The sequence below is a fragment of the Ranitomeya imitator genome, chromosome 4 (genome assembly GCF_032444005.1).
Source record: "Ranitomeya imitator isolate aRanImi1 chromosome 4, aRanImi1.pri, whole genome shotgun sequence".
Classification (NCBI taxonomy): Eukaryota; Metazoa; Chordata; class Amphibia; order Anura; family Dendrobatidae; genus Ranitomeya; species Ranitomeya imitator.
In genome coordinates this window covers 623,524,327-623,550,760 of record NC_091285.1, presented here as the reverse complement: position 1 = coordinate 623,550,760, position 26,434 = coordinate 623,524,327, and the positions used below count along the sequence as shown (strand labels likewise).

General features: G+C 42.5%; 1 protein-coding gene across 1 annotated transcript; it reads right to left on the bottom strand.

The window, feature by feature from the left end:
- Positions 1–10,689: 10,689 nt before the first annotated feature.
- VAMP5 (vesicle associated membrane protein 5) lies at positions 10,690–25,590 on the bottom strand. The gene is made up of 3 exons (XM_069766648.1): positions 25,439–25,590; positions 14,641–14,778; positions 10,690–12,775 (listed from the first exon to the last, which is right to left on the bottom strand). The coding sequence occupies exons 1-3, from the start codon at positions 25,439–25,441 to the stop codon at positions 12,569–12,571; spliced, it is 348 nt and encodes a 115-aa protein (XP_069622749.1). The 5' UTR covers positions 25,442–25,590; the 3' UTR covers positions 10,690–12,568.
- Between the last annotated feature and the right edge of the window lie 844 nt (positions 25,591–26,434).

Genomic DNA, 26,434 nt, shown 5'->3' with positions numbered 1-26,434 from the left:
TGTCACGGTGGCTAGACCTGGTCCGCGACCCTGCTAAGGGGCGTCCAATAAAGGTGGTACAGTTTGTCAGGGATTCGTGACGCCACCGATGGTGTTCGGTCAGGGTGACCGACGCTGCTGTGGGGTCCGCTGGGGTGATGGAATGGCAGCTGGATGGTATACCTTCCCACAGGTGAAGTATGTCCCCAGGGCTTCCCAGTAAGGTGGATGGTGATGGTGTGAGGTGCAGTCAATAACGAGAACACAAGGTTGCAGTCTCTTTACTGGAGACTTCAGGATCCGCAATCCAGAGCACGTTTAACAGGGCTATCTCAGACCGGCCGGTCCGATGGGCACTTCCAGAGTTCCCTTTGCAGGTGGAAATCAGTGCCTACCACTAGCGCCTGTGTGTTGTAGTGCTACCCTGCTGAGCATTCGGAATAGTCCTCACAACTGCTGTTCTCGTTCGTTCGTTCTTTCTAATTCTCTCTCGCTTGTTCAAGATGTTACTAGTTTCTCGTCCCCCAGGAATGTTATGGCTAGGACGCACCCGTATGACAGGAAGGCTCGGAGCTCTTCCGGGACCATAGAGACGCCCCTCTCCACGCGTTGCCTCCTATGTCTTCGTAGAAATTTAAGGTAGACAGCCAACCTATAATTAACTGTCCTGCGGAGATCGAAGTAAGGCCTAGAGTCAGTTACTCCCGCGGTGTTCCGGCCACCGGCTACGCACCTCAGTAGGATGTTGCCTCGGTCTCACGGCACGACTCCTACTGGTTCTCCTTTGTGCTTGATCTCGTTTCTCATTGTTCCACAATATCCTTCCCTTCGTGTCTCTCTCTTAGGATACCGCCGCGGGGTGTGCAGGCGCAGTTCCGTTACGTTCTGCTCTGTTCGCTAGGCACCTGCCAGGTTCCCATGCCTGACAGGGACCCCCCTGTGTCTTCTCCCTGCAACACCCCCTGCCACGGGATGTTGCCTGAATCCAACCCAGTCAGCTTCTGACTAACTTCCTATCCAACCCCTAGTTTTACCAGTGTGAGGAGTGGCCCAATAAATAAAGCCTTTTGCTCCCCCTAGTGGCCGGAGTGTGAAGTGTAATGTGTGCTGGTGATACCTGGTCAGTAGAATTCCTTCAGTGCCATCAGACGTACCATCACTCCCCTTAGTGGCAGAGTGTCATACTGCAACGACCAGATCTCTGGGGCGCTGCACTAGCACTACAGCTAATGCCAGACACCAGGAGCAGCTTTGGAGACTCAGTCTTGGATCCTGGGATGGTGATCAGAGCTTGGATCATTTTTCCCATAACCAACTGTCCAGGATCAAAGATTAACTAAAAGGGTTCAACATTTAATCATTTTCAGTTTCTTTGCCTGCCATTAGTAGAATCGCATTTGCGATCTAATGTGTTCCTCCTCAAAAAAGAATGTCCACAGAACATTTTCATGATCTTCAGGGTTTCCTGAAAAACAGACCCCCAATATTTAAAAAGTGATGTTACATCCTGGCGATATGCCATCACTTTCTGGGAAGATAAAGCCTCTTTCCAATTACTCATGTAGATTCTGTTCTTCTCTAGTTGACATCACGCCTCTTCTGTGAAGACAACTCACCCAATGTCTATTTTCCGTGATAATTTCATCTTTTCTGTCTCGTTCTGTAACTTCACCCCTTCTTTTTTCTCCTAATTCATTATCATACATGTCATCATTTGTCATCAGCTTCTTTCTCATGACTTGCTGGCACTCACACAAAGGTGGCTTTCTGTTTGCAGGAGAATGGGCACATGACCCATACAAAGCCGGAGGGACATTAGGAACAATTGAGGTACAGAAGCAAAAGAGTGTGATGCACGGTCAAAATTCTGCTAGTGAAGCAAACTGGAGCAGACGAAGGACAGTGAAAAGTTATACAGCCTGATCAGTATAATAAAGGCTAATGGCATTTATATGGTTATTGGCTTTCACAGCCAACGGGGACCCAGGACTGCTGTTCTTGGGTGTCTCAGCGTTTATAAATCCACCAGTAAAATATTGTATAGCGTAGTGTAGTGTACAGATGGAAACGTCTAGTCAGTGAATGTAGGGAGGAGTGTTGATATCGCATGCAGTCCGGGGGGCCAGTGGCCTAACACTAACTAAATAAAATATTTTATAAAAAAAAAGCAAAAACAAAACTATTATTCTAAACGGCGTGAGCAAAAAGGATACAGTTTTATGTAATGGAGTCACTTTTTTTTTGCCCCACTGGAACTCGCCTGTATGGTGATATTTGGTAATATTACTAGGGGTCTCTCCTGGTATAAACAGTCAGCAGAATTTATCAAGATTGATGTATAAGGATGTAGACTGTCTTACCCTGTTCCTACCCCTGAAGACTACAGATGCGTCTTGAGAATTTTGTTGTGCAGTTTTATATGTGAAAGTAACCTGTGTCTAATGTAATATAATGTATTATGGTGATGTACAGTATGTAAAGTGTTAATGTATAATGTGAATATAGCTTAAGGATAAGCTTAGGACAGCATATGACATAGAATAAGGGTAATAGGTTAACATGTAAGATAGGAAATGTCTAAGGATGGAACTAGCCCAGTGGGTGGGTACTTGTGTCAGTAAAAGGGGGTCACTTCCTGGTTAGAGGGAGTTCAGTGTCAGTTAGTGAAGTGGATGGTGAAGGCCAAGCTCAGGTTTGGTGGGTTGCTAGAGGCAGCATGGGCGAGCCGTTTGGAGCAGTGGGTGGCCAAATGGAGTTCTCTGATGGAAATTCCAAGAGCGTCCAGAGCCAAGGGCTCGGGTGAAGTAACATGCTGCTGGCCTGATCTTTTGACATCACAAGGTCGGTGGACATGGAGTTACATGGGGGACACATGGCTGGTCCAGGGTGCACTGCCAGATTGGTCAATGGTAAATCCCTGAGACTGACAGAATCACCAGGCTTGGGTGTAGTCTAGAACGAACAGGTGGCAGAAGAGAAGAAGAGTTGTACTAAGGAGGAAGGAAGTGCAAACTACTATACCCTATCCACCAGATAAACTTGGACTGTTTAGTAAAAGTGTGACTGTTACAAAGAATCTGGTGTCCCATGCTTTGTGTGTGGTGGCTCCTGAGGAAGGAAGCCTTGAGACAGCGGAGACCTGTGGCCTACAAGTGAGTGTGATTCACCCCACACCATACAGCACACTGGGACTGGGGCACCCCTTGTCTGTAAAGTGCCAGAGCGCAACCAGACAGTAGTTCAGTCGCAACTCATTCCTCCTGTACCAGTTATGACTTGTATTGTTTAAGATTATTGTACTTGTTTTCATTATGTATACCCCTCCTCACATGTAAAGCGCCATGGAATAAATGGCGCTATAACAATAAATAATAATAATAATAATAACTACCATTCTCATACATTTTACAGCTATTTCATACACCATTGTTAAATCTACAACCCACCGGAGGAAGGTGCAGAAAATGTATTAAGTGGAGCACATCTGCTTAATGGACATATTGTCAATACGGGGAGTTAAGAAGTCCTTGGTCAAATAACAAGAGTGTACATCAAAGGCAGGGGGACAAGACAAAAGAGTACACAGGTCACAGTTCAAAGTCAGCCATCCAAAATGGTGTGGACCAAGACAAAGGTGCTAGTCAAATGAATAGTCAAAGGCAAGGTCCAATGTCTGGCAGCAAAAGATCAGAACAGCAGAACACTAAAGCAAAAGGAATGCACACCACCCAGCGAATCTACAGCTGACAATTTTCTGACTATTGCCAGCCAGCTAAATAGCTAGGTGATCACCCTAAAAGGATGACACCTTGAGGAAGCCCAGCAGGCCCAGCCTGTGATTGGGCTGCTGAACAATCTTAAATTTGATTGGCGGCTGGACTATCCCTAATTAGCATAAGGATAGATAGCATGCTCCAATCAGACGAGATTTCCTGTTATAGTTTTTCAGTTCCACCTGCTTTGGAAAGACCACTTTTCATTGTCATTTTGGATGTTGTTTCAAGGTGTTATCACTGTGTTTTTCCCTTTGGTGCCATCTTCACACTTTGGTAATTCACGTCGGCTTCAAACAATATACCTTCCTGTTTGGGTATGAGCTTCTGTACGAGCTACTGATGTTTTTACAGGTATAAGTTATACCCATACACTTACTATGGGCTCATCCAACTCATCAACAGGAAGCAGAAGACTCAGAACAAACATTAGAAACAACTCATGACTAATTTTACCTTAAAGAGAACAAGTCACAGTGTCAAAAGTGAGCACTTTCTGCTCCTATTTTATTCCCACTGTTCCATTGAGTAATCTATTTTCTTTTTTTTTTTAAATACGCCATACTGTTACAGAGATATACACTGCTCAAAAAAATAAAGGGAACACTAAAATCCCACATCCTAGATATCACTGAATTAAATATTCCAGTTGCAAATCTTTATTACATAGTTGAATGTGTTGAGAAGAATAAAACATAAAAATGATTAATGTAAATCAAAATTAATATCCCATGGAGGTCTGAATTTGGAATGATATTCAAAATCAAAGTGGAAAATCAAATTACAGGCTGATCCAACTTCAGTGGAAATACCTCAAAACAAGGAAATGATGCTCAGTAGTGTGTGTCCACCAAGTGTCTGTATGACCTCCCTATAATGCATGGGCATGCTCCTGATGAGGCGGCAGATGGTCTCCTGAGGGATCTACTCCCAGACCTGGACTAAAGCATCCGCCAACTCCTGGACAGTCTGTGGTGCAACGTGACGTTGGTGGATGATGCGAGACATGATGTCCCAGATGTGTTCATTCGGATTCAGGTCTGGGGAATGGGCAGGCCAGTCCATAGCTTCAATGCCTTCATCTTCCAAGAGCTGCTGACAGACTCCAGCCACATGAGTTCTGGCATTGTCCTGCATTAGGAGGAACTCAGGGCCAACCGCACCAGCATATGGTCTCACAAGGGGTCTGAGGGTCTCAACTCGGTACCTAATGGCAGTCAGGCTACCTCTGGCGCGCACATGGAAAGCTGTGCGACCCTCCAAATAAATGCCACCCCACACCATTACTGATCCACTGCCAAACCGGTCATGCTGAAGGATGTTGCAGGCAGCAGATCACTCTCCACGGCGTCTCCAGACACTGTCACGTCTGTCACATGTGCTCAGTGTGAACCTGCTTTCATCTGTGAAGAGCACAGGGCGCCAGTGGCGAATTTGCCAATCCTGGTGTTCTGTGGCAAATGCCAAGCATCCTGCACGGTGTTCGGCTGTGAGCTCAACCCCCCATCTGTGGACGTCGGGCACTCAGACCATCCACATGGAGACGGTTTCTAACCGTTTGTGCAGACACATGCATATTTGTGGCCTTCTGGAGGTCATTTTGCAGGGCTCTGGCAGTGCTCCTCCTATTCCTCCTTGCACAAAGGCTGAGGTAGCGGTCCTGCTGCTGGGTTGTTGCTGGTGTATTGGCCTGTCTCCTGGTAGCACCTCCAGCCTCTGGATACTATGCTGACAGACACAGCAAACCTTCTTGCCACAGCTCGCATTGATGTGCCATCCTGGATGAGCTGCACTAGCTGAGCCACTTGTGGGGGTTGTAGAGTCCGTCTTATGCTACCACGAGTGTGAAAGCACAACAAACATTCAAAAGTAACCAAAACATCAGCCAGAAAGCATTGGTACTGAGATGTGGTCTGTGGTGAACCTGATCTGTATGAGACCAGTGTATGAGACCCTAAGGTTAACAGGTGCAGTACCAGGTTCTGCCTTGGAGTGGCACCTGGCGGTTACCTGCAGCCCAGCTTGTCTCAACCATCAGTGAACACCAGGTAGCCGCTCTGCTATGCCCCTTCCTAGGCAGGCCTGACCCTTTGGCAGAGTGGGTCCATGAACCAGGTGCAGGCGTTACAATAAAAGAACTAATAAAGTGAAGTTTTAATTGTGTCCTACTAAACAGGATGTAAAGACGCTTCTGGCAAAGAATGCCTGGGAAATCCAATCCTATTGCATGAATAGCGTGTTGGCTGTTGTGACCTGAAGCCAGAGCGTCACAGGATACTTGATGACTTCAGCACATTGTGGCTCTCAGACAGTATTTACATTTGTAGTCACACAAAGTCCTGATTACTCCCCAAGGGCTAATACTACATTTTGCTGTGAGAATTGCAGCCTCTAGCACTAGAAACATTTCATACGGTCTCTTCTGTTAATATCTTTATTCTCAGTTTATCAGTCCATTACAACTGTATGTCCTTCCTGGAAATTTTTTCTTGGAATATAGTGTTTCTGAAACCAACATTCTTGAAATACAAACGCCATCGGAGCTGTTACAGTGCAGATGGCAAATGATGGATATTGGCAAGAAAACAGGACATAGAAATTCTTGGGAAGAATTGGGAGTGTGGTACATAAACCTACACGGACTGCTATACCAATTTTGGAATTTTTTTCGGCCCATGTTGCAACCAATATTTATCATCAACCATAAAAAAGCCAACAGTTAAATTTTCAACAATAACGAATCTTCGTCCATTAGTCGTAAGTCGAATAGAACAATTTATTCACTTCAATGATCAAGCCGACAATCGATCGTTGTGGTAGAACATAGTCCTGTGATCTTACTTATATGGGTGCCTGTGAAGTAGCTGAAAAAATCCAAGTCAATTGAACATCATTACTCTTAAACATAAAAATGTTAAGGTTGTCCACTTTTGACCATCTGTTTTTATTAGAAGGATACTTCCACAATACTGTAAGTTGATCACAAGTTATTCTGTTAGTGATTGCCCAACAATCAGATGTAATCTGGCGAACTGGCAGCGAACATTCAATACCTCTGAAATACCACCAGGATAAAAGATGTATTATATATTGACTAGTAAAATTAGTCAGCTGTCAATGTAAATCAGAGATGTACAGGGTCCACCAAAAGACACTATGGAGCCATGGTCTATTCCAGATCATTAATTAATTTCTCTTCTATACACACTTAGTATTCCACTATACAGCAGCCTTTTGACTGTACCACTGCTGCCCGTGGACCAGGTCAGCCAAAGGGCTGGATACAGTAAGGTCCACACCACGCGGCCGTCCCCTGCCCGGCATCTCCACTTTACCGGTATCTGCATCCTCAGGATGGTATCTGCATTCTCAGAATGCACATACTGTGAATGCAATGATGAAACTTGGAGCCGTCAGCTCCTTCTCCTATAATTGAGCTTGTATGTGTAAGAATGCAGCAGGTGCAATGATGTCACAACGTTGCGCTATTTGCAACTTAGTTTACAGCACAGAATAGAGCAGGGGGAATGAGGTTAGGTGAGTTGCTTTATTTATTTAAAATTGTCAGTATCTGTGGGGACATAATACTGTGTAGAGGGATGTGTGGAGATATAGTATTTTGTATGGGGACTGTGAGGGGACATCATACCATGTGATGGCTTTGTGGGGACATCATACTTTTTGAAGGGCTTTGTGGGGACATTATACTGTGTAAGGGGACATCATACTGTTTGAGGGGCTGTGTGGGGACATCATACTGTGTTGGGGTGATGTGGGCACATTGTACTATTTAAGGGAACATCATACTGTTACAAGGGCTGTGTGAGGACATCATCCTATATGGGGACTGTGAAGACATCATATTGTGTTGGGAACTGTTGATCACAGTACAAGGGCTGAATAACAAGGGTAGTATGATTTACAGAAACTTTGTAAAATCAGTAAATTACGGTATATGGTTTTATTTTGCAGTTAGTGATAAGAATACACATTACAATAAACCCTATTCTAGTATGTATTAGCAGTAGGCCCCTTGTGAAAATTAATTGCCCACCCATGTTATAAGGTATTTGCAAATGGATGTTCTTTAAGTCCCTAGAATGTGTATCGGCAGTATTTAGGCCCCGGTGCTTACTCTTTTGCTATTATCTGCAAATTTACTTTAGTTAGAATTTTCAAACTCTAGGTATTCCTCAAGCACGTCGTTGTTGGTAATATCCAGTTCATCATATAATTTCTTTGATAGACATTTTGGTGTAACAATGCTTTTTTTTGGAGAAAACCACATCTGTACGGAATGGGGGCCTTTTAGGCCACTGCTATTTTTATCATGTACTCGGCAGTACAAGAATTGTAGCTGCAGCTAGTTTACTCTAGATTTATTTACTTTTGTGTGTTTTTTACAGTACAGATGAAAAGTTTAGACACCCCTTCTCATTTAAGATTTTTCTGTATTTTCATGACTATGAAAATTCTACATTCACACTGAAGGCATCAAAACTATGAATTAACACATGTGGGATTATATACTTAACAAAAAAGTGTGAAGCAACTGAAATTATGTCTTATATTCTAGGTTCTTCAAAGTAGCCACCTTTTGCGTTGATGACTGCTTTGCACACTCTTGGCATTCTCTTGATGAGCTTCAAGAGGTAGTCACCGGGAATGGTTTTCACTTCACAGGTGTGCCCTGTCAGGCTTAATAAGTGGGATTTCTTGCCTTATAAATGGGGTTGGGACCATCAGTTGTGTTGTGCCGAAGTCTGGTGGATACACAGCTGATAGTCCTACTGAATAGACTGTTAGAATTTGTATTATAGCAAGAAAAAAGCAGCTAAGTAAAGAAAAACGAGTGGCCATCATTACTTTAAGAAATGAAGGTCAGTCAGTCCGAAAAATTGGGAAAACTTTGAAAGTGGCCCCAAGTGCAGTTGCAAAAACCATCAAACGCTACAAAGAAACTGGCTCATATGAGGACCGCCCCAGGAAAGGAAGACCAAGAGTCACCTCTGCTTCTGAGGATAAGTTTATCCGAGTCACCAGCCTCAGAAATCGCAGGTTAACAGCAGCTCAGATTAGAGACCAGGTCAATGCCACACAGAGTTCTAGCAGCAGACACATCTCTACAACAACTGTTAAGAGGAGACTTTGTGCAGTAGGCCTTCATGGTAAAATAGCTGCTTGGAAACCACTGCTAGGAACAGGCAACAAGCAGAAGAGACTTGTTTGGGCTAAAGAACACAAGGAATGGACATTAGACCAGTGGAAATCTGTGCTTTGGTCCAAATTTGAGATCTTTGGTTCCAACCACGGTGTCTTTGTGCGACACAGAAAAGGTGAATGGATGGACTCTACATGCCTGGTTCCCACCGTGCAGCATGGAGGAGGAGGTGTGATGGTGTGGGGGTGCTTTGCTGGTGACATTGTTGCGGATTTATTCAAAATTGAAGGCATATTGAACCAGCATGGCTACCACAGCATCTTGCAGCAGCATGCTATTCCATCCGGTTTGCATTTAGTTGGACCATCATTTATTTTTCAACAGGACAATGACCCCAAACACACCTCCAGGCTGTGTAAGGACTATTTGACAAAGAAGGAGAGTGATGGGGTGCAACACCAGATGACCTGGCCTCCACAGTCACCAGACCGCAGAGGTGAAGGCAAAAGGGCCAACAAGTGCTAAGCATCTCTGGGAACTCCTTCAAGATTGTTGGATGACCATTCCCGGTGACTACCTCTTGAAGCTCATCAAGAGAATGCCAAGAGTGTGCAAAGCAGTCATCAAAGCAAAAGGTGGCTACTTTGAAGAACCTAGAATATAAGACATAATTTCAGTTGTTTCACACTTTTTTGTTAAGTATATAATTCCACATGTGTTAATTCATAGTTTTGATGCCTTCAGTGTGAATGTACAATTTTCATAGTCATGAAAATACAGAAAAATCTTTAAATGAGAAGGTGTGTCCAAACTTTTGGTCTGTACTGTATATCTTTGTTTGTAATTTGGAAAAAAAAATGTTTTTGTTGTTTTCTGCAAAAAAAAAGATAATTAAAATGTTGTGACTTATTCCTATCTTATTTTGCAATTTTGCAATAAACTTGTAAAAGTTACTTATGTGAGTTTCTCCATATGATTTGATCTGTCCCCTGCTATCATGCTGGTCTGATCTTTCAATTTTGAACATTTTTCATGTTCAAGAAAGAAAAGGACATTACCCATACATCGTCCAAATTTCAAGGCAAAATGTTACGCCTTTTGTTTGAAATACAATTTATAAGTAGGAATATATTACAACTGTAAATAATCCTGCCATTACTGGAAAAGTCATTGTCTCATCCTAGTCATAAATGTCAGATCCCATCAATTTTTTTGTACGACTCAAGAAGTGTTCTGCAGTTTCTGTTTAATCTACAGCATGTCCATAGGACTTTCATGGGCGAGATGAACATCATTATCAAAATATTAAAATTTAAGAGTCCTCAGTGGTTGATACCTTTTAATGGCTAACTGAAGAGATGGTAACAAATTGCAAGCTTTCGAGACTACACAGGTCTCTTCATCAGGCATAGACTAACACAAAATCTGAAGAGTCACATATTTATACACAAGAGGACACACTAATAATGCAATAGATAAGAAATGATGTGAGGCAAAACTATGCATGTGAGACTGGAAGAAAACAGTTGTGGCTGTAAATATTGGAACAGTTCATAGATAAGGAGTGTGAAAGTTTTATTGTCCTGCAGTTGAGGTCTGGTCCATGATTGTGATGCCTCCAAATGGTCTGCGGATCTCCTTTATGATGTCAATTTGTCAATTTACTGTACTAATGGCACAAATTCTATAATATGCAAACTTTATCCCATGTAATGTCAGCTTTTTTTTACATTGATCGCTCTGTATAACACAACACAAACAGGAACAAACTGAAAATCTCTCTAAACCAAGTTTATTAGAAGAGAAAGTTAAAAAACAGTTGTACTTTGCTCAAAAAGCAAAACAACACATCGGTTCACAGTCATATGCCTGTTATCTTTGAAAACTTTCTCAAAGACTGAAATTGTGGTTCACGAGCATAGTAATTGCAGTCTACGCACTCCATAAGGCACAGAAGTAGTTATCTTAAAGGAAGTGGGCACTTTTTTTATGAATACATTAATAAATATAATGTAAACATTTCTAACGTAACCGTACATTGAGTTCTCACTCATTTCTTATATCGCCTGTTGTTGCACCCTACACTCCAAAAACAGGGCTCTCTCTACCGGTTATTGTTGGATCCATGCCATGCAACATCCTGCACTGGGGCTTACCTAACACTCAAATTCATGACTCTGTGCATGACTGATTCTTTATGATAAATCATCTGCCAGATAAATACACATTAGAAGCAGCTTATCTACGGCACAGCACAGCCTTGACTAAAAATTCATTGCTGCCACTGTGCATGCGCCAGGTAAAAAGGTCAATATATGCACAATAGAAACATGACTAAAGTGATGAACTATTTGGAATATGAGGAGTAGAAACTAAAGGATGTAAGAACAGAAAGTCATGAACGCGTTTTCGAGTGAACCCCCCAAGGTTATGATATTGCAATTGACTCAAGAGGTATAGAGCACACTGTTTATGGGTGGGTTGAGGAGGTACAGCAACAAAAGAATTCAGTAATTCAGCAGAATTCAGAATAAGGGTATATTAATGATGTTTAGAACTTTAAAGGGTTATCTGGAACTTTGTTTATTTTTCCCTACTTGGCGAAGAACTTACCAGTAGTTAGTTGCTAACTAACTGGTTGTTCTGCCCAGCGCTGATCTTTGCAGGCTCAGAGCGGTCAAGGATCCCTTCCACGATTCTGCAGCTTCTGTTGATGTCACATGGACAAAGTAGTTTGATTGCTGATGTCTTGCTGATTAACGGCCAGCTCCCTGCTACTAAACTGTGGGGGGTGGCGGATGTCAATCAGCATGATGTTGGCGGCAACATTGTGTCAACAGAGCGGAAGAGCTGTTTTGTTGGCAGAATCGCTGTGACCACCTTGAGCCAGCAGAGATCGGTGCAGGGCACAACAGGCAAGTAGTCAGCAGCTACCTGCTTATAAGAACTTAGCCCCATAGAAAAAAATAAGCAAATTCCCAGATAACCCCTTTACATATAGTTAGAAGAAATTTGTCTTTTCTATTAAAAGAACACCAAACCCAAAGTAGGTAGTTTATAAAGCCTTATCTTATAAAAGCAACTTTTAATATGTAATAACATTTTGGGAGATCATCAGAATGGAACATGAGATAAAGATAATATCATAGGCTGTATTCTTCCTGGCAGTAAGCCAAACCTAAAGTCGCCAATAACAGAAACTGACAGTCTCTATTCCGCCAGCACATGGAGAGAATATAGACTTTAGGGTTAGGGTTGTCTCTTTAAAGGACAATCTGAACTTCAGGGCATCAGTGCATTGTCCTTGGACTTTGAGAGCTCTTCTGGCACAATATAGTCATACATACAAAACCAATACACAAAAATAATCTGCAGGACCATAAACATTTTCTTCTCATGTTCCTCAGTGTTCTAGGAAAAAGCTTCACACCATGGCAGGATGGAGGGTCATCTGAGACCTTCATGCTCACATTCATTGGGCAGTTGTGAGGTCTAAACATACTGTTTTTTAGAGAGTGACGCATTGCATTGAGAATAGATTGTAAGTCATGGAAGAAGAACATTCTGCAGATCTTTCTCGGTGTTATCAGAGATGGCTTCCATATTTCTTTTGTCCTAATCTCTATGTTATTCCATGGTTTGAGAAGTTGGGGAGTCAACCATTTGTATCGTCCGGGTCAGTTGCCCTCTCTTCTGCCGGTGATGCCCCTTCACTTTCACCCCCAGTGAACTGAATAGCAATAATAACAATTATGATAATTACAACCAAAATAACTATCCCTCCAAAAATAAGGTACCAGCGCCATTTCTCCCAGTACGTTTTACGTTCCACAATTTTGGCTGTCTTCTGGAAGTTCATGGCCTGTAAGTGGAAACAAGGAGTTAATGTTTCTCTCACAATAATCTCTACATATAGAAGATACAGTACACACGTTAATAAGTGAAAATAATATTTTCGTTTCTCGAGTTCAAAGATTGCTAGGTAACAAACCTCAACTCATAGCTGCAGCTTTACTGCAACATGTCTCATTGGGTTTCAACTAGAATATCCATGGTAAGAATTATTACACCAAGAGTTTGTGGTTTGGTGGTTATGACATAGCTTTTACTCAAGAAGAGACCACCGCTTATCCAAATAGCAAAATTAATGGTGTCGTTAATTCTCCTAAAGCTGCACTGAATTCAACTGTGAGCTGAAAAAAATATACCATTAATTTTGCTATTTGGGTGTCCTATGGTCTCTTGTTGGGCTGACTTATTCTGGGATCTTTGGGCTGGGGTCTGACACTGTGATATCAAACACCACCCAATAACTACAAAATGCAGGAGTTTAATGAACCAAGGATGCTGTGCTGCTGACTTGGATGTTTTTCTGACAAGCATTCGATATTTTGGAGGAGAGCTAAGCTGCATACTTGTATCCCATGGATCACTGCCTGTACATGAGCCTTTACACATCACCGAGTCTCTTCAATAGGAGCCAGTACTATTCTTGAATTGCACCTATGGCATCTTATCCAGCCTATCAGATGACAGAAGGGAACCCAAAAACAGCTGTCTGTACTCAGCCTTTTGGCTAAGATCAAGTGTAGTATCTTTCGAAAAGGCGTTTTTTGTCTGAAGGCCGTCTCAGTAGATAGATACAACATGCACACTGTGTTTGGTCATCTGGTGGAAACTGTGACCCTGCCTCAAGATCGAAGCCATTAGGTTTGATAAGTTTTAAAGCCCTGAGGTGCGAAGTGCCCCTATGAGTGATGACCCTGTGGTACCTTAATTCACTGGAATTAGAATCCCCACTTGAATTTTGAGACATTACTCAAGTACCGTACTTCAAATTTTCACACTTCTTTAACACACACCCTTAATCAGGGCCTTCTTGCAAGTATGGGAGAATTCTTAAATTCTCAAAGGGAGGTCCAGTCAGTTTTGCACTGAAAACACCTTCCACTATTTATTTAATTTATTTTTTCACTGTGTCCCTTTTTTTTTTTTTGCACGTGTGTCCTGCGTCAAGAACTTGTCGGAACGTGGTTCCCTTATTAGTTCCCTCCTAGCGGTCTAGGGTGGGTTAAGTGTGTGGCCATCAGGTTCTACTTCCCCCTTCATAACCTCAGATTTCCCTCCTTCTGGAGAAGAGCCAGTCTAGTCCTGGTTTAACTTGTGTGGCAGCTCAGGTGGATGATGGAAGAACGATTTGGACTTTCCCTGAGCTTTGCAAAAGGGAACCATTTGCCCCAATCGCTCTCTGTGGCCTTCTTGCTCGTAGGAACAGGGAGTAATTACCGTAGTTGGGGGCCCGCCTCCTTCCGGAGTGGGCTTCAATAGACCGTGTCATTGTACACTGTTTTATTTTTTTTGCACCTGGGTGGAGAGAGCATGATCTTAGGCTTTCAATTAAAAAAATTGTCTTTTATTCTTTTGAAGATAGCTTTCTTCCATCTGGAGGAGACATATTTTGCATAGAGCATTTTGCTGGTAAATAAGTCTCAGTACACCACTAAGCCTCTTCATTCGGTACCATTATACTCTTGAAGAACAGGTGACCACATGTAAAGCATTGGAAGGTCTCTTTATTGGCGAAATGAGGTGATGCCTTATGTGTAAGCTGTGTGAACTTTTAGCATGGCTGCTGACTGACGCTGTCTTCTCTATAGTGTGGATGTGCTGACACATCAAAATGTCTAGACAGCGTGAGGTAATTTTTCAAAAACGCTAACAGCTTACCATATCCTTGAGCTCATCTGCTCGAACTTCTAGATTATCAAGCTTTCCTTCTCTCTCAAATATTTTGTCCACATTGTCTTTCATTAATATCTTCACCTCTTCAGCATTCCGCTGACATTGTTCAAGCTTCTGGGAAGTCTGCAATTGAGGGGAGAAAACAAGATTAGTATAATTAACAATACAATTTTTCTTTGCCATGTTTACTACCGTGTATTTCATCCTTCATCTCAGTTGATTAAATCATCTGCATCCTGTGTACAGATGATAACATATATTTATCCTCATTACACCTTTCCTATTTTTCACCACTTTTCTTGCACTGCACCAGCCTTTATACCCTTTCTACTCTCCAGTACTTAATGAACCAGTCCTTACATCCTTTTTATTTTTCAGGAATTATCTCAGGCTGCACCACTCCTTATATCCTTTTTACTTTCCAGAACTTCTTTTGTAACGCACCAGCTCTCATATCTTTCTAATTTCCAGGACTTCTCTTGTTCTGCCCCAACCCTTATACTTTTGTTTTCTCTTTGCAGGACCTTTCTTACGCTTTACCAGTCCTTAAACAAATTCTACTTTCAAGGACTTAAAGAGAATCTGTCATCAGGATCCGGCATGTTAAACTAAAGTTATGGGCATACAGGCGCTGTGCTGCTGATTTCATAGGTACCTTCTGTATTGAAATCTGCTGCCTGGTTGTTCTTTAAAGGGAACCTGTCACCTGAATTTGGCGGGACTGGTTTTGGGTCATATGGGCGGAGTTTTCGGGTGTTTGATTCACCCTTTCCTTACCCGCTGGCTGCATGCTGGCCGCAATATTGGATTGAAGGTCATTCTCTGTCCTCCATAGTACACGCCTGCGCTGTGCAAGATTGCCTTGTGCAGGCGTGTACTATGGAGGACAGAGAGTGAACTTCAATCCCATATTGCAGCCAGCATGCAGCCAGCGGGTAAGGAAAGGGTGAATCAAACACCCGAAAACTCCGCCCATATGACCCAAAACCAGTCCCGCCAAATTCAGGTGACAGAGTCCCTTTAATCATCATTAGAAATTTGGGTGGAATAACTGTTCGTGCATCTGGGCGGACCTGAGGGACAGGACTGTGGGTAGGATCTTCGTCCTCAGCTGTCTTTCTTGTTCGTATTTTAATATTGTTTAAAATTTTGTGCCAGTGCCGTCCTAACCATGGGTGGCTCATGGGTGGCTCATGTGCACATTCACCTCGCAGTTGGCTTCAGGAAAATGGTGCTTGTGTGTCGACACATGCACAAATTTAAATCTCAGCTCAATGACAAGCTGATATATCAATCGCACATGCGTCGCGACTGGCGCCATTTTACTGAAGATCTCCAGGAAGTCAATGTGCGCATGCAACGACCCTGGTGTCATTTTACTGAGCGATTAGACAGGCTTTAACCGGGAGTTTGCACAACGCATACATCACTGCCGTAACCTGGCTTAGAAAGTGGCGAACCCTCGCAGCGCATCTTTTGCGAGTGGGGGTGTGTTTAAGTCACTTTCCTTTTTTGTCTTGTGATGTTAGTTGCATTTTTGGTGCCAAATTCATCAAAATGGCGAACGCGATTCATGAATTTGGGGCTAAGTCAAAAACTAGCTTTCTATCCTGCTTTGAACTGTCTTTAGACTTTTGGCACCAAAACTCACAAAAATTGTGCCAAAATTTTGGCGTCCTCAAGAATACATCAGGGGGATTGAAGAGGAGCTGCACCAAAAGAATGAATCAGGCTAAAACATCTAGAATTTCTAGACTTTGCCCACAAAGCAGAAAAGAAAAAAATACAGACGAGCACATATAAAATAGACTGCGTAAAGAGAGCAAATAGAGTAACGAACAGGGAGCAAAACTAGAGGTACAAAACTAGACAAAATACAGGCACAAATGCAAAGATGAATTGGAGCCATAATGTTATTACAAATGTACTATAATATGGTTGGCGCAAAGTATAATAGGGATGTTATTGCCGCTGCAAAAAACAGGACGCCAACCACCAACGTTGTCCAAAGTGAATACTATGTAAAAAGAAAATTAAAAATTTGTTTTGCGCTGAGCAAAAACAATCTCTATAGACATTACCGTATTCTTATATGTCCCCCATGTCCTCTAGCATATTTAGAGTACCAAATATAAAAATGCCTAATAAGTACCTGTTAAAAATCCGAAATGAATCTTCCACGGTAGCGAAAAAGTTGCACGTGCACGTGATCCCCAACGTCACGCTAGGTCCTGCTTCGGCGTCTGCAGCGCCACAGGTTCCGAACGTGCACCGAGCACACACCGGCTCCATCTTTGCATCGCCAGCGGGGATATTACCAGAGGGGGATGTGAGTCACCGGCCGGGACTACATTCCTGAAGAAATCTCTCTCTCTGACAATCTACGTTTCTCCCGGACAACTTTTTCGCTACCATGGAAGAATCATTTCGGATTTTTAACAGGTACTTATTAGGCATTTTTATATTTGGTACTCTAAATAAGCTAGAGGACATGGGGGACATATAAGAATACGGTAATGTCTATAGAGATTGTTTTTGCTCAGCGCAAAACAAATTTTTTATTTTCTTGTTATTACAAATGATCTACAGCCTGTGACCCACATACAGATGACAGATATTTTTTCACTCCACTTTGGTGGCATTAAATTCCATTTCCTTTTTGCTTCACTCTGTAATTATATCTGTGTGGACACAAACAATACAATAGCTTCATTCCACCAGTTGTCCTAAATTAGCATTTGAACTCTGCCCATACTGGAAACTCCCTACAAAACTGAAAGACTCTAGCAAAAATCAATTGCATCTAATCATCCAGATGCTTTTCATCCGACACCGATCAGATGATCATGACACGTGCAGACTGATCTCTGTCAACATCTCAACATCGAACTGGATTCCATATTGATCTAATCAGTTCAGTTCAGTTTTTGTCCCCTTTTTGAATATTGGCACCACATTTGCTATATGCCAGTCCTGTGGTACAGACCCTGTTATTATGGAGTCTTTAACCCCTTCATGACCAGGGGATTTTTCGTTTTTCCGTGTTCGTTTTTCGCTCCCCTCCTTCCCAGAGCCATAACTTTTTTATTTTTCCGTCAATTTGGCCATGTGAGGGCTTATTTTTTGCGGGACGAGTTGTACTTTTGAACGACATCATTGGTTTTAGCATGTCGTGTACTAGAAAACGGGAAAAAAATTCCAAGTGCGGTGAAATTGCAAAAAAAGTGCAATCCCACACTTGTTTTTTGTTTGGCTTTTTGCTAGGTTCACTAAATGCTAAAACTGACCTGCCATTATGATTCTCCAGGTCATTACGAGTTCATAGACACCAAACATGACTAGGTTATTTTTTATCTAAGTGGTGAAAAAAAATTCCAAACTTTGCTAAAAAAAAAAAAAAAAATTGCGCCATTTTCCGATACTCGTAGCGTCTCCATTTTTCGTGATCTGGGGTCGGTTGAGGGCTTATTTTTTGCGTGCCGAGATGACGTTTTTAATGATAGCATTTCGGTGCAGATACGTTCTTTTGATCGCCCGTTATTGCATTTTAATGCAATGTCGCGGCGACCAAAAAAACGTAATTCTGGCGTTTCGAATTTTTTTCCCGCTACGCTGTTTAGCGATCAGGTTAATACTTTTTTTTAATTGATAGATCGGGCGATTCTGAGCGCGGCGATACCAAATATGCGTAGATTTGATATTTTTTTAATTGATTTATTTTGATTGGGGCGAAAGGGGGGTGATTTAAACTTTTATGTTTTTTTTATTTTTTTCACATTTTTTTAAACTTTTTTTTTTTACTTTTGCCATGCTTCAATAGCCTCCATGAGAGGCTAGAAGCAGGCATAGCACGATCGGATCTGCTACATAGCAGCGATCTGCTGATCGCTGCTATGTAGCAGAATTGCACGTGTGCTGTGAGCGCCGACCACAGGGTGGCGCTCACAGCGACGGGCAATCAGTAACCATAGAGGTCTCAAGGACCTCTATGGTTACCATTCACAAGCATCGCCGACCCCCGATCATGTGACGGGGGTCGGCGATGACGTCATTTCCGGCCGCCCGGCCGGAAGCGGTAGTTAAATGCCGCTGTCTGCGTTTGACAGCGGCATTTAACTAGTTAATAGGTGCGGGCAGATCGCGATTCTGCCCGCGCCTATTACGGGCACATGTCAGCTGTTCAAAACAGCTGACATGTCCCGGCTTTGGTGTGGGCTCACCGCGGAGCCCTGCATCAAAGCAGGGGAGCCGGCATCGGACGGTATATTACGTCCGATGCCGGTAAGGGGTTAAAGATTAAAAATAATGGTCTATCAATGACTGTACGTAGTTCCTGCAGTACTTGAGGATGTATCCCATCCGGGCCCAGAGATTTGAATTTTAGTGATTTTTAGACGCCGCCATACTTCCTGCTGGGTTAAGCAGGTGACACTTAATGGGAAATTTTTGTTATCACTGATCATATTGTCTGCCATGCAATTTTCTTGTGTAAATGAATAATGATTGATTATTTAGATTATTCCATTACAAGAGCAGAGAGGAATGTTTACTTACCATTTTCCAGTTTTAGAAGGATATATCATTATCAAATTCCGCTCTTCTGTTCATTTTTGGGAAGTATTGAACTAACTGCTCAATATTTGAGTAAATGTCTTTAAAAACCTGCATCTACTTTAGTAGACTAAGGGAAGTGTACAGGATCAATAGAAAGTCTGTTGGTAAATGAAGTGCTCTGCTCACAATCGAGGATAAGCTGATCCTGATCCCTGGCTTGAGTGACCGGTATGGGTCTGAGGATCCAGCCCCCCCCCCCCCACACACACACACACACACTGATTAACACTGCTAATAACATGTAAAACAATATTTAAAAGTTTAGCTACACTTTAAGTGAGCAGGACAGAGCTGCAATACCAGATACAACCCATAGACCAAAAGAGGTGTTGTGTTTTTCTAATGGGAAGTCCCTGATGATAGTCTTATACTTACCCACCACCATCTTCACTTTTTATTAAAAGCACCACTCCAGCGCTGGAGTGGAGGTTTAAGACATATTGCTAACAGCTGGAGGTCCACCAATTGGATCCCCCTCTGTTAGCCAAGTGCTCAAATGTTGTTACTCACAGTCTAGTTCTTCCTGTTTAATAACTGATTGCATACGGACCTTCCACATGAACTAGGACTTTGTGAAGAGGACCTTTAACTGAAAAAATTGATTACATGAATTATTTTTACAGATTTTTGTTTCATATGGAAATATTCTTACTATAAAGTATAAAAATACTACAGCTTAGAGCATATTGTGGAGTATGGACATCATAGAGACCTTCCATCAACCAGAGCAGACAGACGCTCACACCACTATTTCTCGCTCTGGCAGACCATGCTCATCTAAGAGGGTTGATGTTGATGTGCATTGGAGAACCACTGTGACACATTGAACACCACTATTTTCAAATGAAAGCATCTGAAAGAGCTTTCATTGCTAATGGTCGTGTCATGAACTGCAGTTTTGCTGCCTAACCACCCTTGCCATTGACAACTAAAGTGTTTTTCACTTAGCGAACCACTTATCAGAGGCTGCATCATTTCTTGCCCATGCAGATTTTGTCGGCAAGTGAGAATGGGCCAATGATAGAATACCAATCAACCTGTATGCAGTCGATTGACACTCCTTGACTTGGACACATCATACGAAGACGATCGATGGCTTCATACTATGAAGATAACGGTCGAGAAGACCCTGGTGGACCTATCTAGGCTTGCACAAGATCGATCTTCCTACAGATGGTTCATCCATCAAGTCGCCATGGCTCAAGATTGAGCAGGAGGCCATAAAATCAAAGCATGACAAAATCATCCCATCTAAATGGGCCTTTACTGATGGACTGTCTTCTAGGCAGGACATTGACCTAAGAATTCTCGATGTGCCACAAATGCTCTTTTTAATCAATAACTGGCCACAGCAGTGACCTGCTGCAGCCAGCGATTGGCTGAGAGGGCATTTCCGTCTGTTTCTAATGTCTCAAGGACAGAACCAGGAAGCACAGACCAGTGAGGACTGGGAATCACCACGGGATCCCTGATGGTAACTATAAATTCTTTTATTATTTTTAACTTAATGGGTATGAACAACTTTAAAATAAATTTTAGCACCTGGAAAACCCCTTCAATGTCCATAAGCTAGAGACATTGGGAAATAACCATTTAGAGTCTGTGACATGATCTCTTGTTTACTGCTCCAACCTCAACCCTCAAACCTTGCATCACTCACCGGCTGTCACCATTAGTTCACTTTATTAGTTCACTTTATTAATACAAGGACCTATATTACTTTTGCTCATGTTAACACTTCCTTTTTCACTTTGTGATTTGCTATGTGGTTTTCGCTTTTCTTCTTTACCCCTTACATTTAGCTAAATATCTGCTACTAGATGGTGTCCCGAACGTATCGGGTATTCTAGAATATGTATGTATGTACGTTGCGCTTAGCACAGCCACGTAGTATATAGCACAGCCACGTAGTATATAACACAGCCAAATAGTATATAGCACAGCCACATAGTATATAGCAGCCACATAGTATATAGCACAGCTCACGTAACAGACAGCCACGTAGTATATAGCACAGCCACGTAGTATATAGCAGCCACGTAGTATATAACACAGCCCACATAAGATATAGCACAACCCACGTAATATATAGCACAGCCCACGCAGTATATAACACAGGCCACGTAGTATATAACACTGCCTACGCAGTATATAAAACACAGCCCACGTAGTATATAACACAGCCCACATAGTATATAACAGCCCACGTAACACAGACAGCCACGTAGTATATAGCACAGCCACGTAGTATATAACAGCCACGTAGTATATAGGAGCCACGTAGTATATAACACAGCCCACGTAATATATAGCACAACCCACGTAATATATAGCACAGCCCACGCAGTATATAACACAGGCCACGTAGTATATAACACAGCCCCTGCAGTATATAACACAGCCCACGCAGTATAAAACACAGGCCACGTAGTATATAACACAGCGCATGCAGTATATAACACAGCCCACGCAGTATATAACAGCCCAGGTAGTGTATAGCAGTGTGGGCACCATATCCCTGTTAAAAAAAAATGAAAATAAAAAATAGTTATGTACTCACCCTCCGGCGTCCAGCGAAGCTGTGTTGATGTGCGCGATGCTGCTGCCAGCTTCCGTTCGCAGTGATTCATTGCGAAATTAACCAGATGACTTAGCGGTCTCGCTAAGTCATCTGGGTAATTTTGCAATGCATCACTGGGAACGGAAGCTGGCGGCAGCATCACCCGCATTTGTGGACGGCAGAAGGTGAGAATAGCACAATTGTTTTTTTTAAATTATTTTTAACATTATATCTTTTTACTATTGATGCTGCATACGACTAAGCCTGTCGCTGATTGGTCGCGGCCTGCCGGACACGACCAATCAGCGACGCGGAATTTCCGTTACAGAAGTTGCAGACAGACAAACAGAAGGAAGTACCCCTTAGACAATTATATATATATAGATTGGGTCAGGCATTAAAAATTGCATGGAGTTTGCAGATATGTTTTGCGATGCCAAAACTGCTTTTATTTTTAGCATATGCATCATGTTGTGTTAGCAGCAGGGGTGTAGAGTCAGAGTTGTGGAGTTGGAGTAGGTATAAAATGGACCGACTGACTCTTAAAATATATAATATTCTGTTATTGATCTAAGGATCTAGGCTTTTAGTTGAGATGAATATGTGCTGCACTTTATGTATATGCTCAGTAGTGACCAGTCCTGTGCAGTCATGGAGTAGGAGTCGGAAGTCAGGGAAATTGAGGAGTCCGAAGTTCATCTTGCTAGAGCATCAACATATTCCACAGCACTTTACATTTCAGATTGGGCATGTACAGACAATAAAGATGATGCAAATGTCTTTAGCGGGATGGAGGGCACTGGTAGCGTAATAGACAGAGAGGGAGGAGATGTAGGGTGGTGCAGAACTGTGGAGAGCTTTGTGGGTGAGTGATATATTATATTGGACAATATAGCGGATGGGCAACCAGTACAACAACTGGCACAGGGTAGAGTCATCAGTGTAGCGGTTGGAGAGGAATATGATCCTGGATGCTGCATTCAGCATGGATTGGAGAGGGAAGAGTTTATTAATAGGGAGATCGATTAGTAGAGATTAGCATTAGCAACTGGTATGTAGTGGTAGTTAACGCTCTTTACAACATCAACCATTCTGTTCAATATACTTCTGGATGGTGGTATCAAAAGGTTTTTCCTCATCCTCATTGAATTGATGAGTTTCACGTAAGAGCTCATTCACATGTCAGTTTTTCACATATGAGTGCCAACCAGATTTTTCTCGGATAGCACTCATATCTATGATAGTCTATGGGTATGTCCACATATCTGTGATTTTTTTTTTATGTATCAAGTGGTCCGTGCATAATTGTGGAGACATGTGCGATGTTGATCTGAGTGTCGGATTAAAATCAACAATGAAATTTGATTGGTCTGAGAAAAATATCAGACAGCACTCGGGTGCCATCCAGGTGCTGCCGGTTTTCATGGACTGACAGGAGAAGATGGAGAAACATTTTTTTCTCACCAGAAACTTTGACCAAACTGTGATAAAACGCAGATCAAAATCTGATGAAACTCGAACCAATTTTTTCTCGAAAAAGAAAATCACTGATGTGTGCATGAGCCCCAAAGCTTCACTCAAAATGCCATCAGACGGCCTGTTCCGAATCTCCATTGACAGTTTCCTTCAATTGATAGATATTTTTATCTTTAAAATTACAGAATCCCAAGACATTCATAATTCGGGCCATCTAAGATGTTAGAAGGAGATAATGGCAAAAACCTTGAAACTATGAAGATGCCTTTTTTCCATAACTTCAACTTTTTCCATTAGAAAGGTAGTCATGTACAGTATATATTATGTCTACAAAGAAAGTGAGCACCTGGACCTGAACCCGAACCTCCACTGATATGACCTTGTGGGCAAAAGATACCATCGAACTGCTCCACTAATTTCTGTAAACCTCTAACAAACTAGTTTAACCAGCCACAGTCTGAGCAAAGTATGCAGGGTAACGTGGAGGGTCAATGTCACTAGCATTGTTTCTTTTTATTACATACACCATTCAGCTACACCATAACCTGCATAGTATTGTACAGATCCATGTGCCACCAAAGCAGCTCTGAACCAGAGAGGCTTAGACTCCCCAAGATCTCTGAAGGTGTCCTGTGGTATCTTGCATCAAGACATTTGCAACAGATGGTTTGAGTTTTATCATTTGCAGTGCTTCAAATGTGCATCAATGAAGTTGCTTGTTCTTCCTTGGACAACACTTCATAAAACCAGACCCACTTGTCTACCCAAATTGTGCCCTTGCCAATGTCGCTCAGATTTTTACACTTTGTAGAAAGGCAGGTGTTAGGTATATGTCACCGAGGTGGCTGGCCTTGGTGGTGTAGTTCCTGGAATGAAGGATCCAGTAACAACTGGCTGCCAAGAGGCTTTTTTTTGTTGGACCGGATATTGGGTCCAGGATTTAGGAGCGGCCAAAGAGCTTGGGTGGGAATAACTGCTCCCATACTCCCATCCAACTGTTGCAGATCCTAATAATGGCTGCTAGATTATCTCAGGTGGGTGTATGATGTGTGTAAGTGATTAGTTTGTTTGCTGACCCAAACTGAGTAAGGGGCACTGCCTGAATTGCCATACAAGAGACCGTGCTAATAAGCTTGCCTACCCAGAGAAAGGACTGTTTTTTTTTCATTGTTTAAGCCTGAGAAAGGCTATCTTTTCATTTCATGTGGACTTTGTTAATGTTTGACAGGAAATAAACATAAGACTGTTTTTGCACCACAAACAAGTTCCTGTGTGTGTCCAGTCTGTTGCCAGAAAGCGTGAATCCCTACAGCTTTCTAATTTTTCCATAAGTTAAAGAACTGACTGTTCACTTGTAGTGTAACATATCCCCTTGTCAGTTGGCACAAGTTGTGTTTACTGTACCTGTCGGTGGTTGTTAACTGACTGATTTGTCGTGGGTGACCCCGGTGTATCTGCAGAACCAAACTCAGACTTAACCAAAATTACCCAAGTATAGATGCAATGTGGCCGCTAATATGGAGACAGATTACTGTCTTCTCGTTTGCGCATACAACGTGTCACGTAATTGCCGCCTGCACCCACTTAGCTAATCCCAAATTTAGTGCAATCCAAAATGATAAGGTGGCCGTCACATCCCATAAAAGTCAGTGGAAATTTACCCTCGTGAGAGCGACTGCTGTCCAACTAGAGCACGACCTTTCTATTGACTTATATGGAGAGAAAAAACAAAAAAGTTGTGCAAATCAAATGTCACGCAATGCGACTCACACCTGGGACCTCTAGTTTCAGCCTGAACACTTTATGTTTGCACACAAAAGCAAAAACTCCCATGTACAGGAAACGCACATAAAACAAGAGCTACTACACAGGCGGCATAAAACGTCTAGGTCAATGAAATGCTAGAAAAATCTGCTGATACTGAAGGTACGGAAGGCGAGCAGAATGCCAGTTTGGCTTCTTGTGCCAATATACTTCCCTCCTTCCAGAAATTATCTATAATTGTTAGTTAGAGCTCGAAAGTGAAAGTTGAAGGAAAAAGCTTAGGGACAAGAAGACAAGAATAGACTGAAGGGGAGATTAGGGGAAACAGGGTGACAGTGCCAGGAAGACCGGCATGCAGCTGCCCCTTACCATGACTTATGGTGATCCTGCCAGTAGCCAGTATAAGTGGTCTCTGGAGGTGTGTTACATGGTAGTCCTGAGTGTGAGTGCAGCTGACACTTTGTTGTGCGCTGTCAGAGTAACTGCCTGCCTTCCTGTCCTCCTTTCCTCCCCCTCAGTTCCCAGCTATCCACCCATGGAGAGGAGGAGTTGCTGGAAATAGTGTCACCAAAGTGCAGGCATGAAAAAACCCTCATTATCTGAGCTCTCCGCACCCATATTTCTCCACACAGCATAATGTCATTACTGCCACTATCAATCACCCCAACATGAGGTTACCATAAAGCATGAACCAGAATAGGAAATCCCATGCATAACAATTCCCTAATAGTTATCGAAAAGTTATTGTTTATACATTTTATTAAGAGTAGATTAGGGAATTGCTGCATAGGGCAGCTGAGCTAAGTGACTGGCTGCAGTGCTGCTGATGTGACATCACTGCTGCAACCAATCAACACAGACCAGGGCAGCAGTGAAGACACAGTGCTGGACCCGGGGATGGCAAGTAAAACACAATTTGATGTTTTACAACTAACTAAGCCTATGAAGATTAAAGAGGACCTGTCACTTGTTCGAAACATTTGAGTGAAATACCTTTTAAAAACCTTAGATCCCCTGATTCTGCCTCTTTTTTCAAAAACTGAACTCCTTGTGTTTCCTCTCCCTACTAACCTTCCTAAACCTAATATTGTCATTTCCATGTGTGGTTCTACCATTACTGCCCATCAGCATGCTCACTGTCTTAGGCTTATGTTAGAATCAGATCGTTCCTTCATTCCCCAGATCCTATCACTAGCTCGCTCATGACACCAGGACCTTAAAAACATCTCTAAAATTGGACCTTTTCTTACTTTTGACACTTCAAAAACTCTCACTGTTGCTCTTATTCATTCTCATCTGGACTATTGCAACTCTCTACTGATCAAGCTCCCTCTTACTAAACTCTCCCCTCTCAGTCCTGAGTGC

Coding starts and splice junctions, on each gene's coding strand:
- VAMP5 (XM_069766648.1), bottom strand. Junction 12,776..14,640: donor CAGATGAGCTCAAGGATATG/GTAAGCTGTTAG, acceptor TTCCACTTACAG/GCCATGAACTTCCAGAAGAC.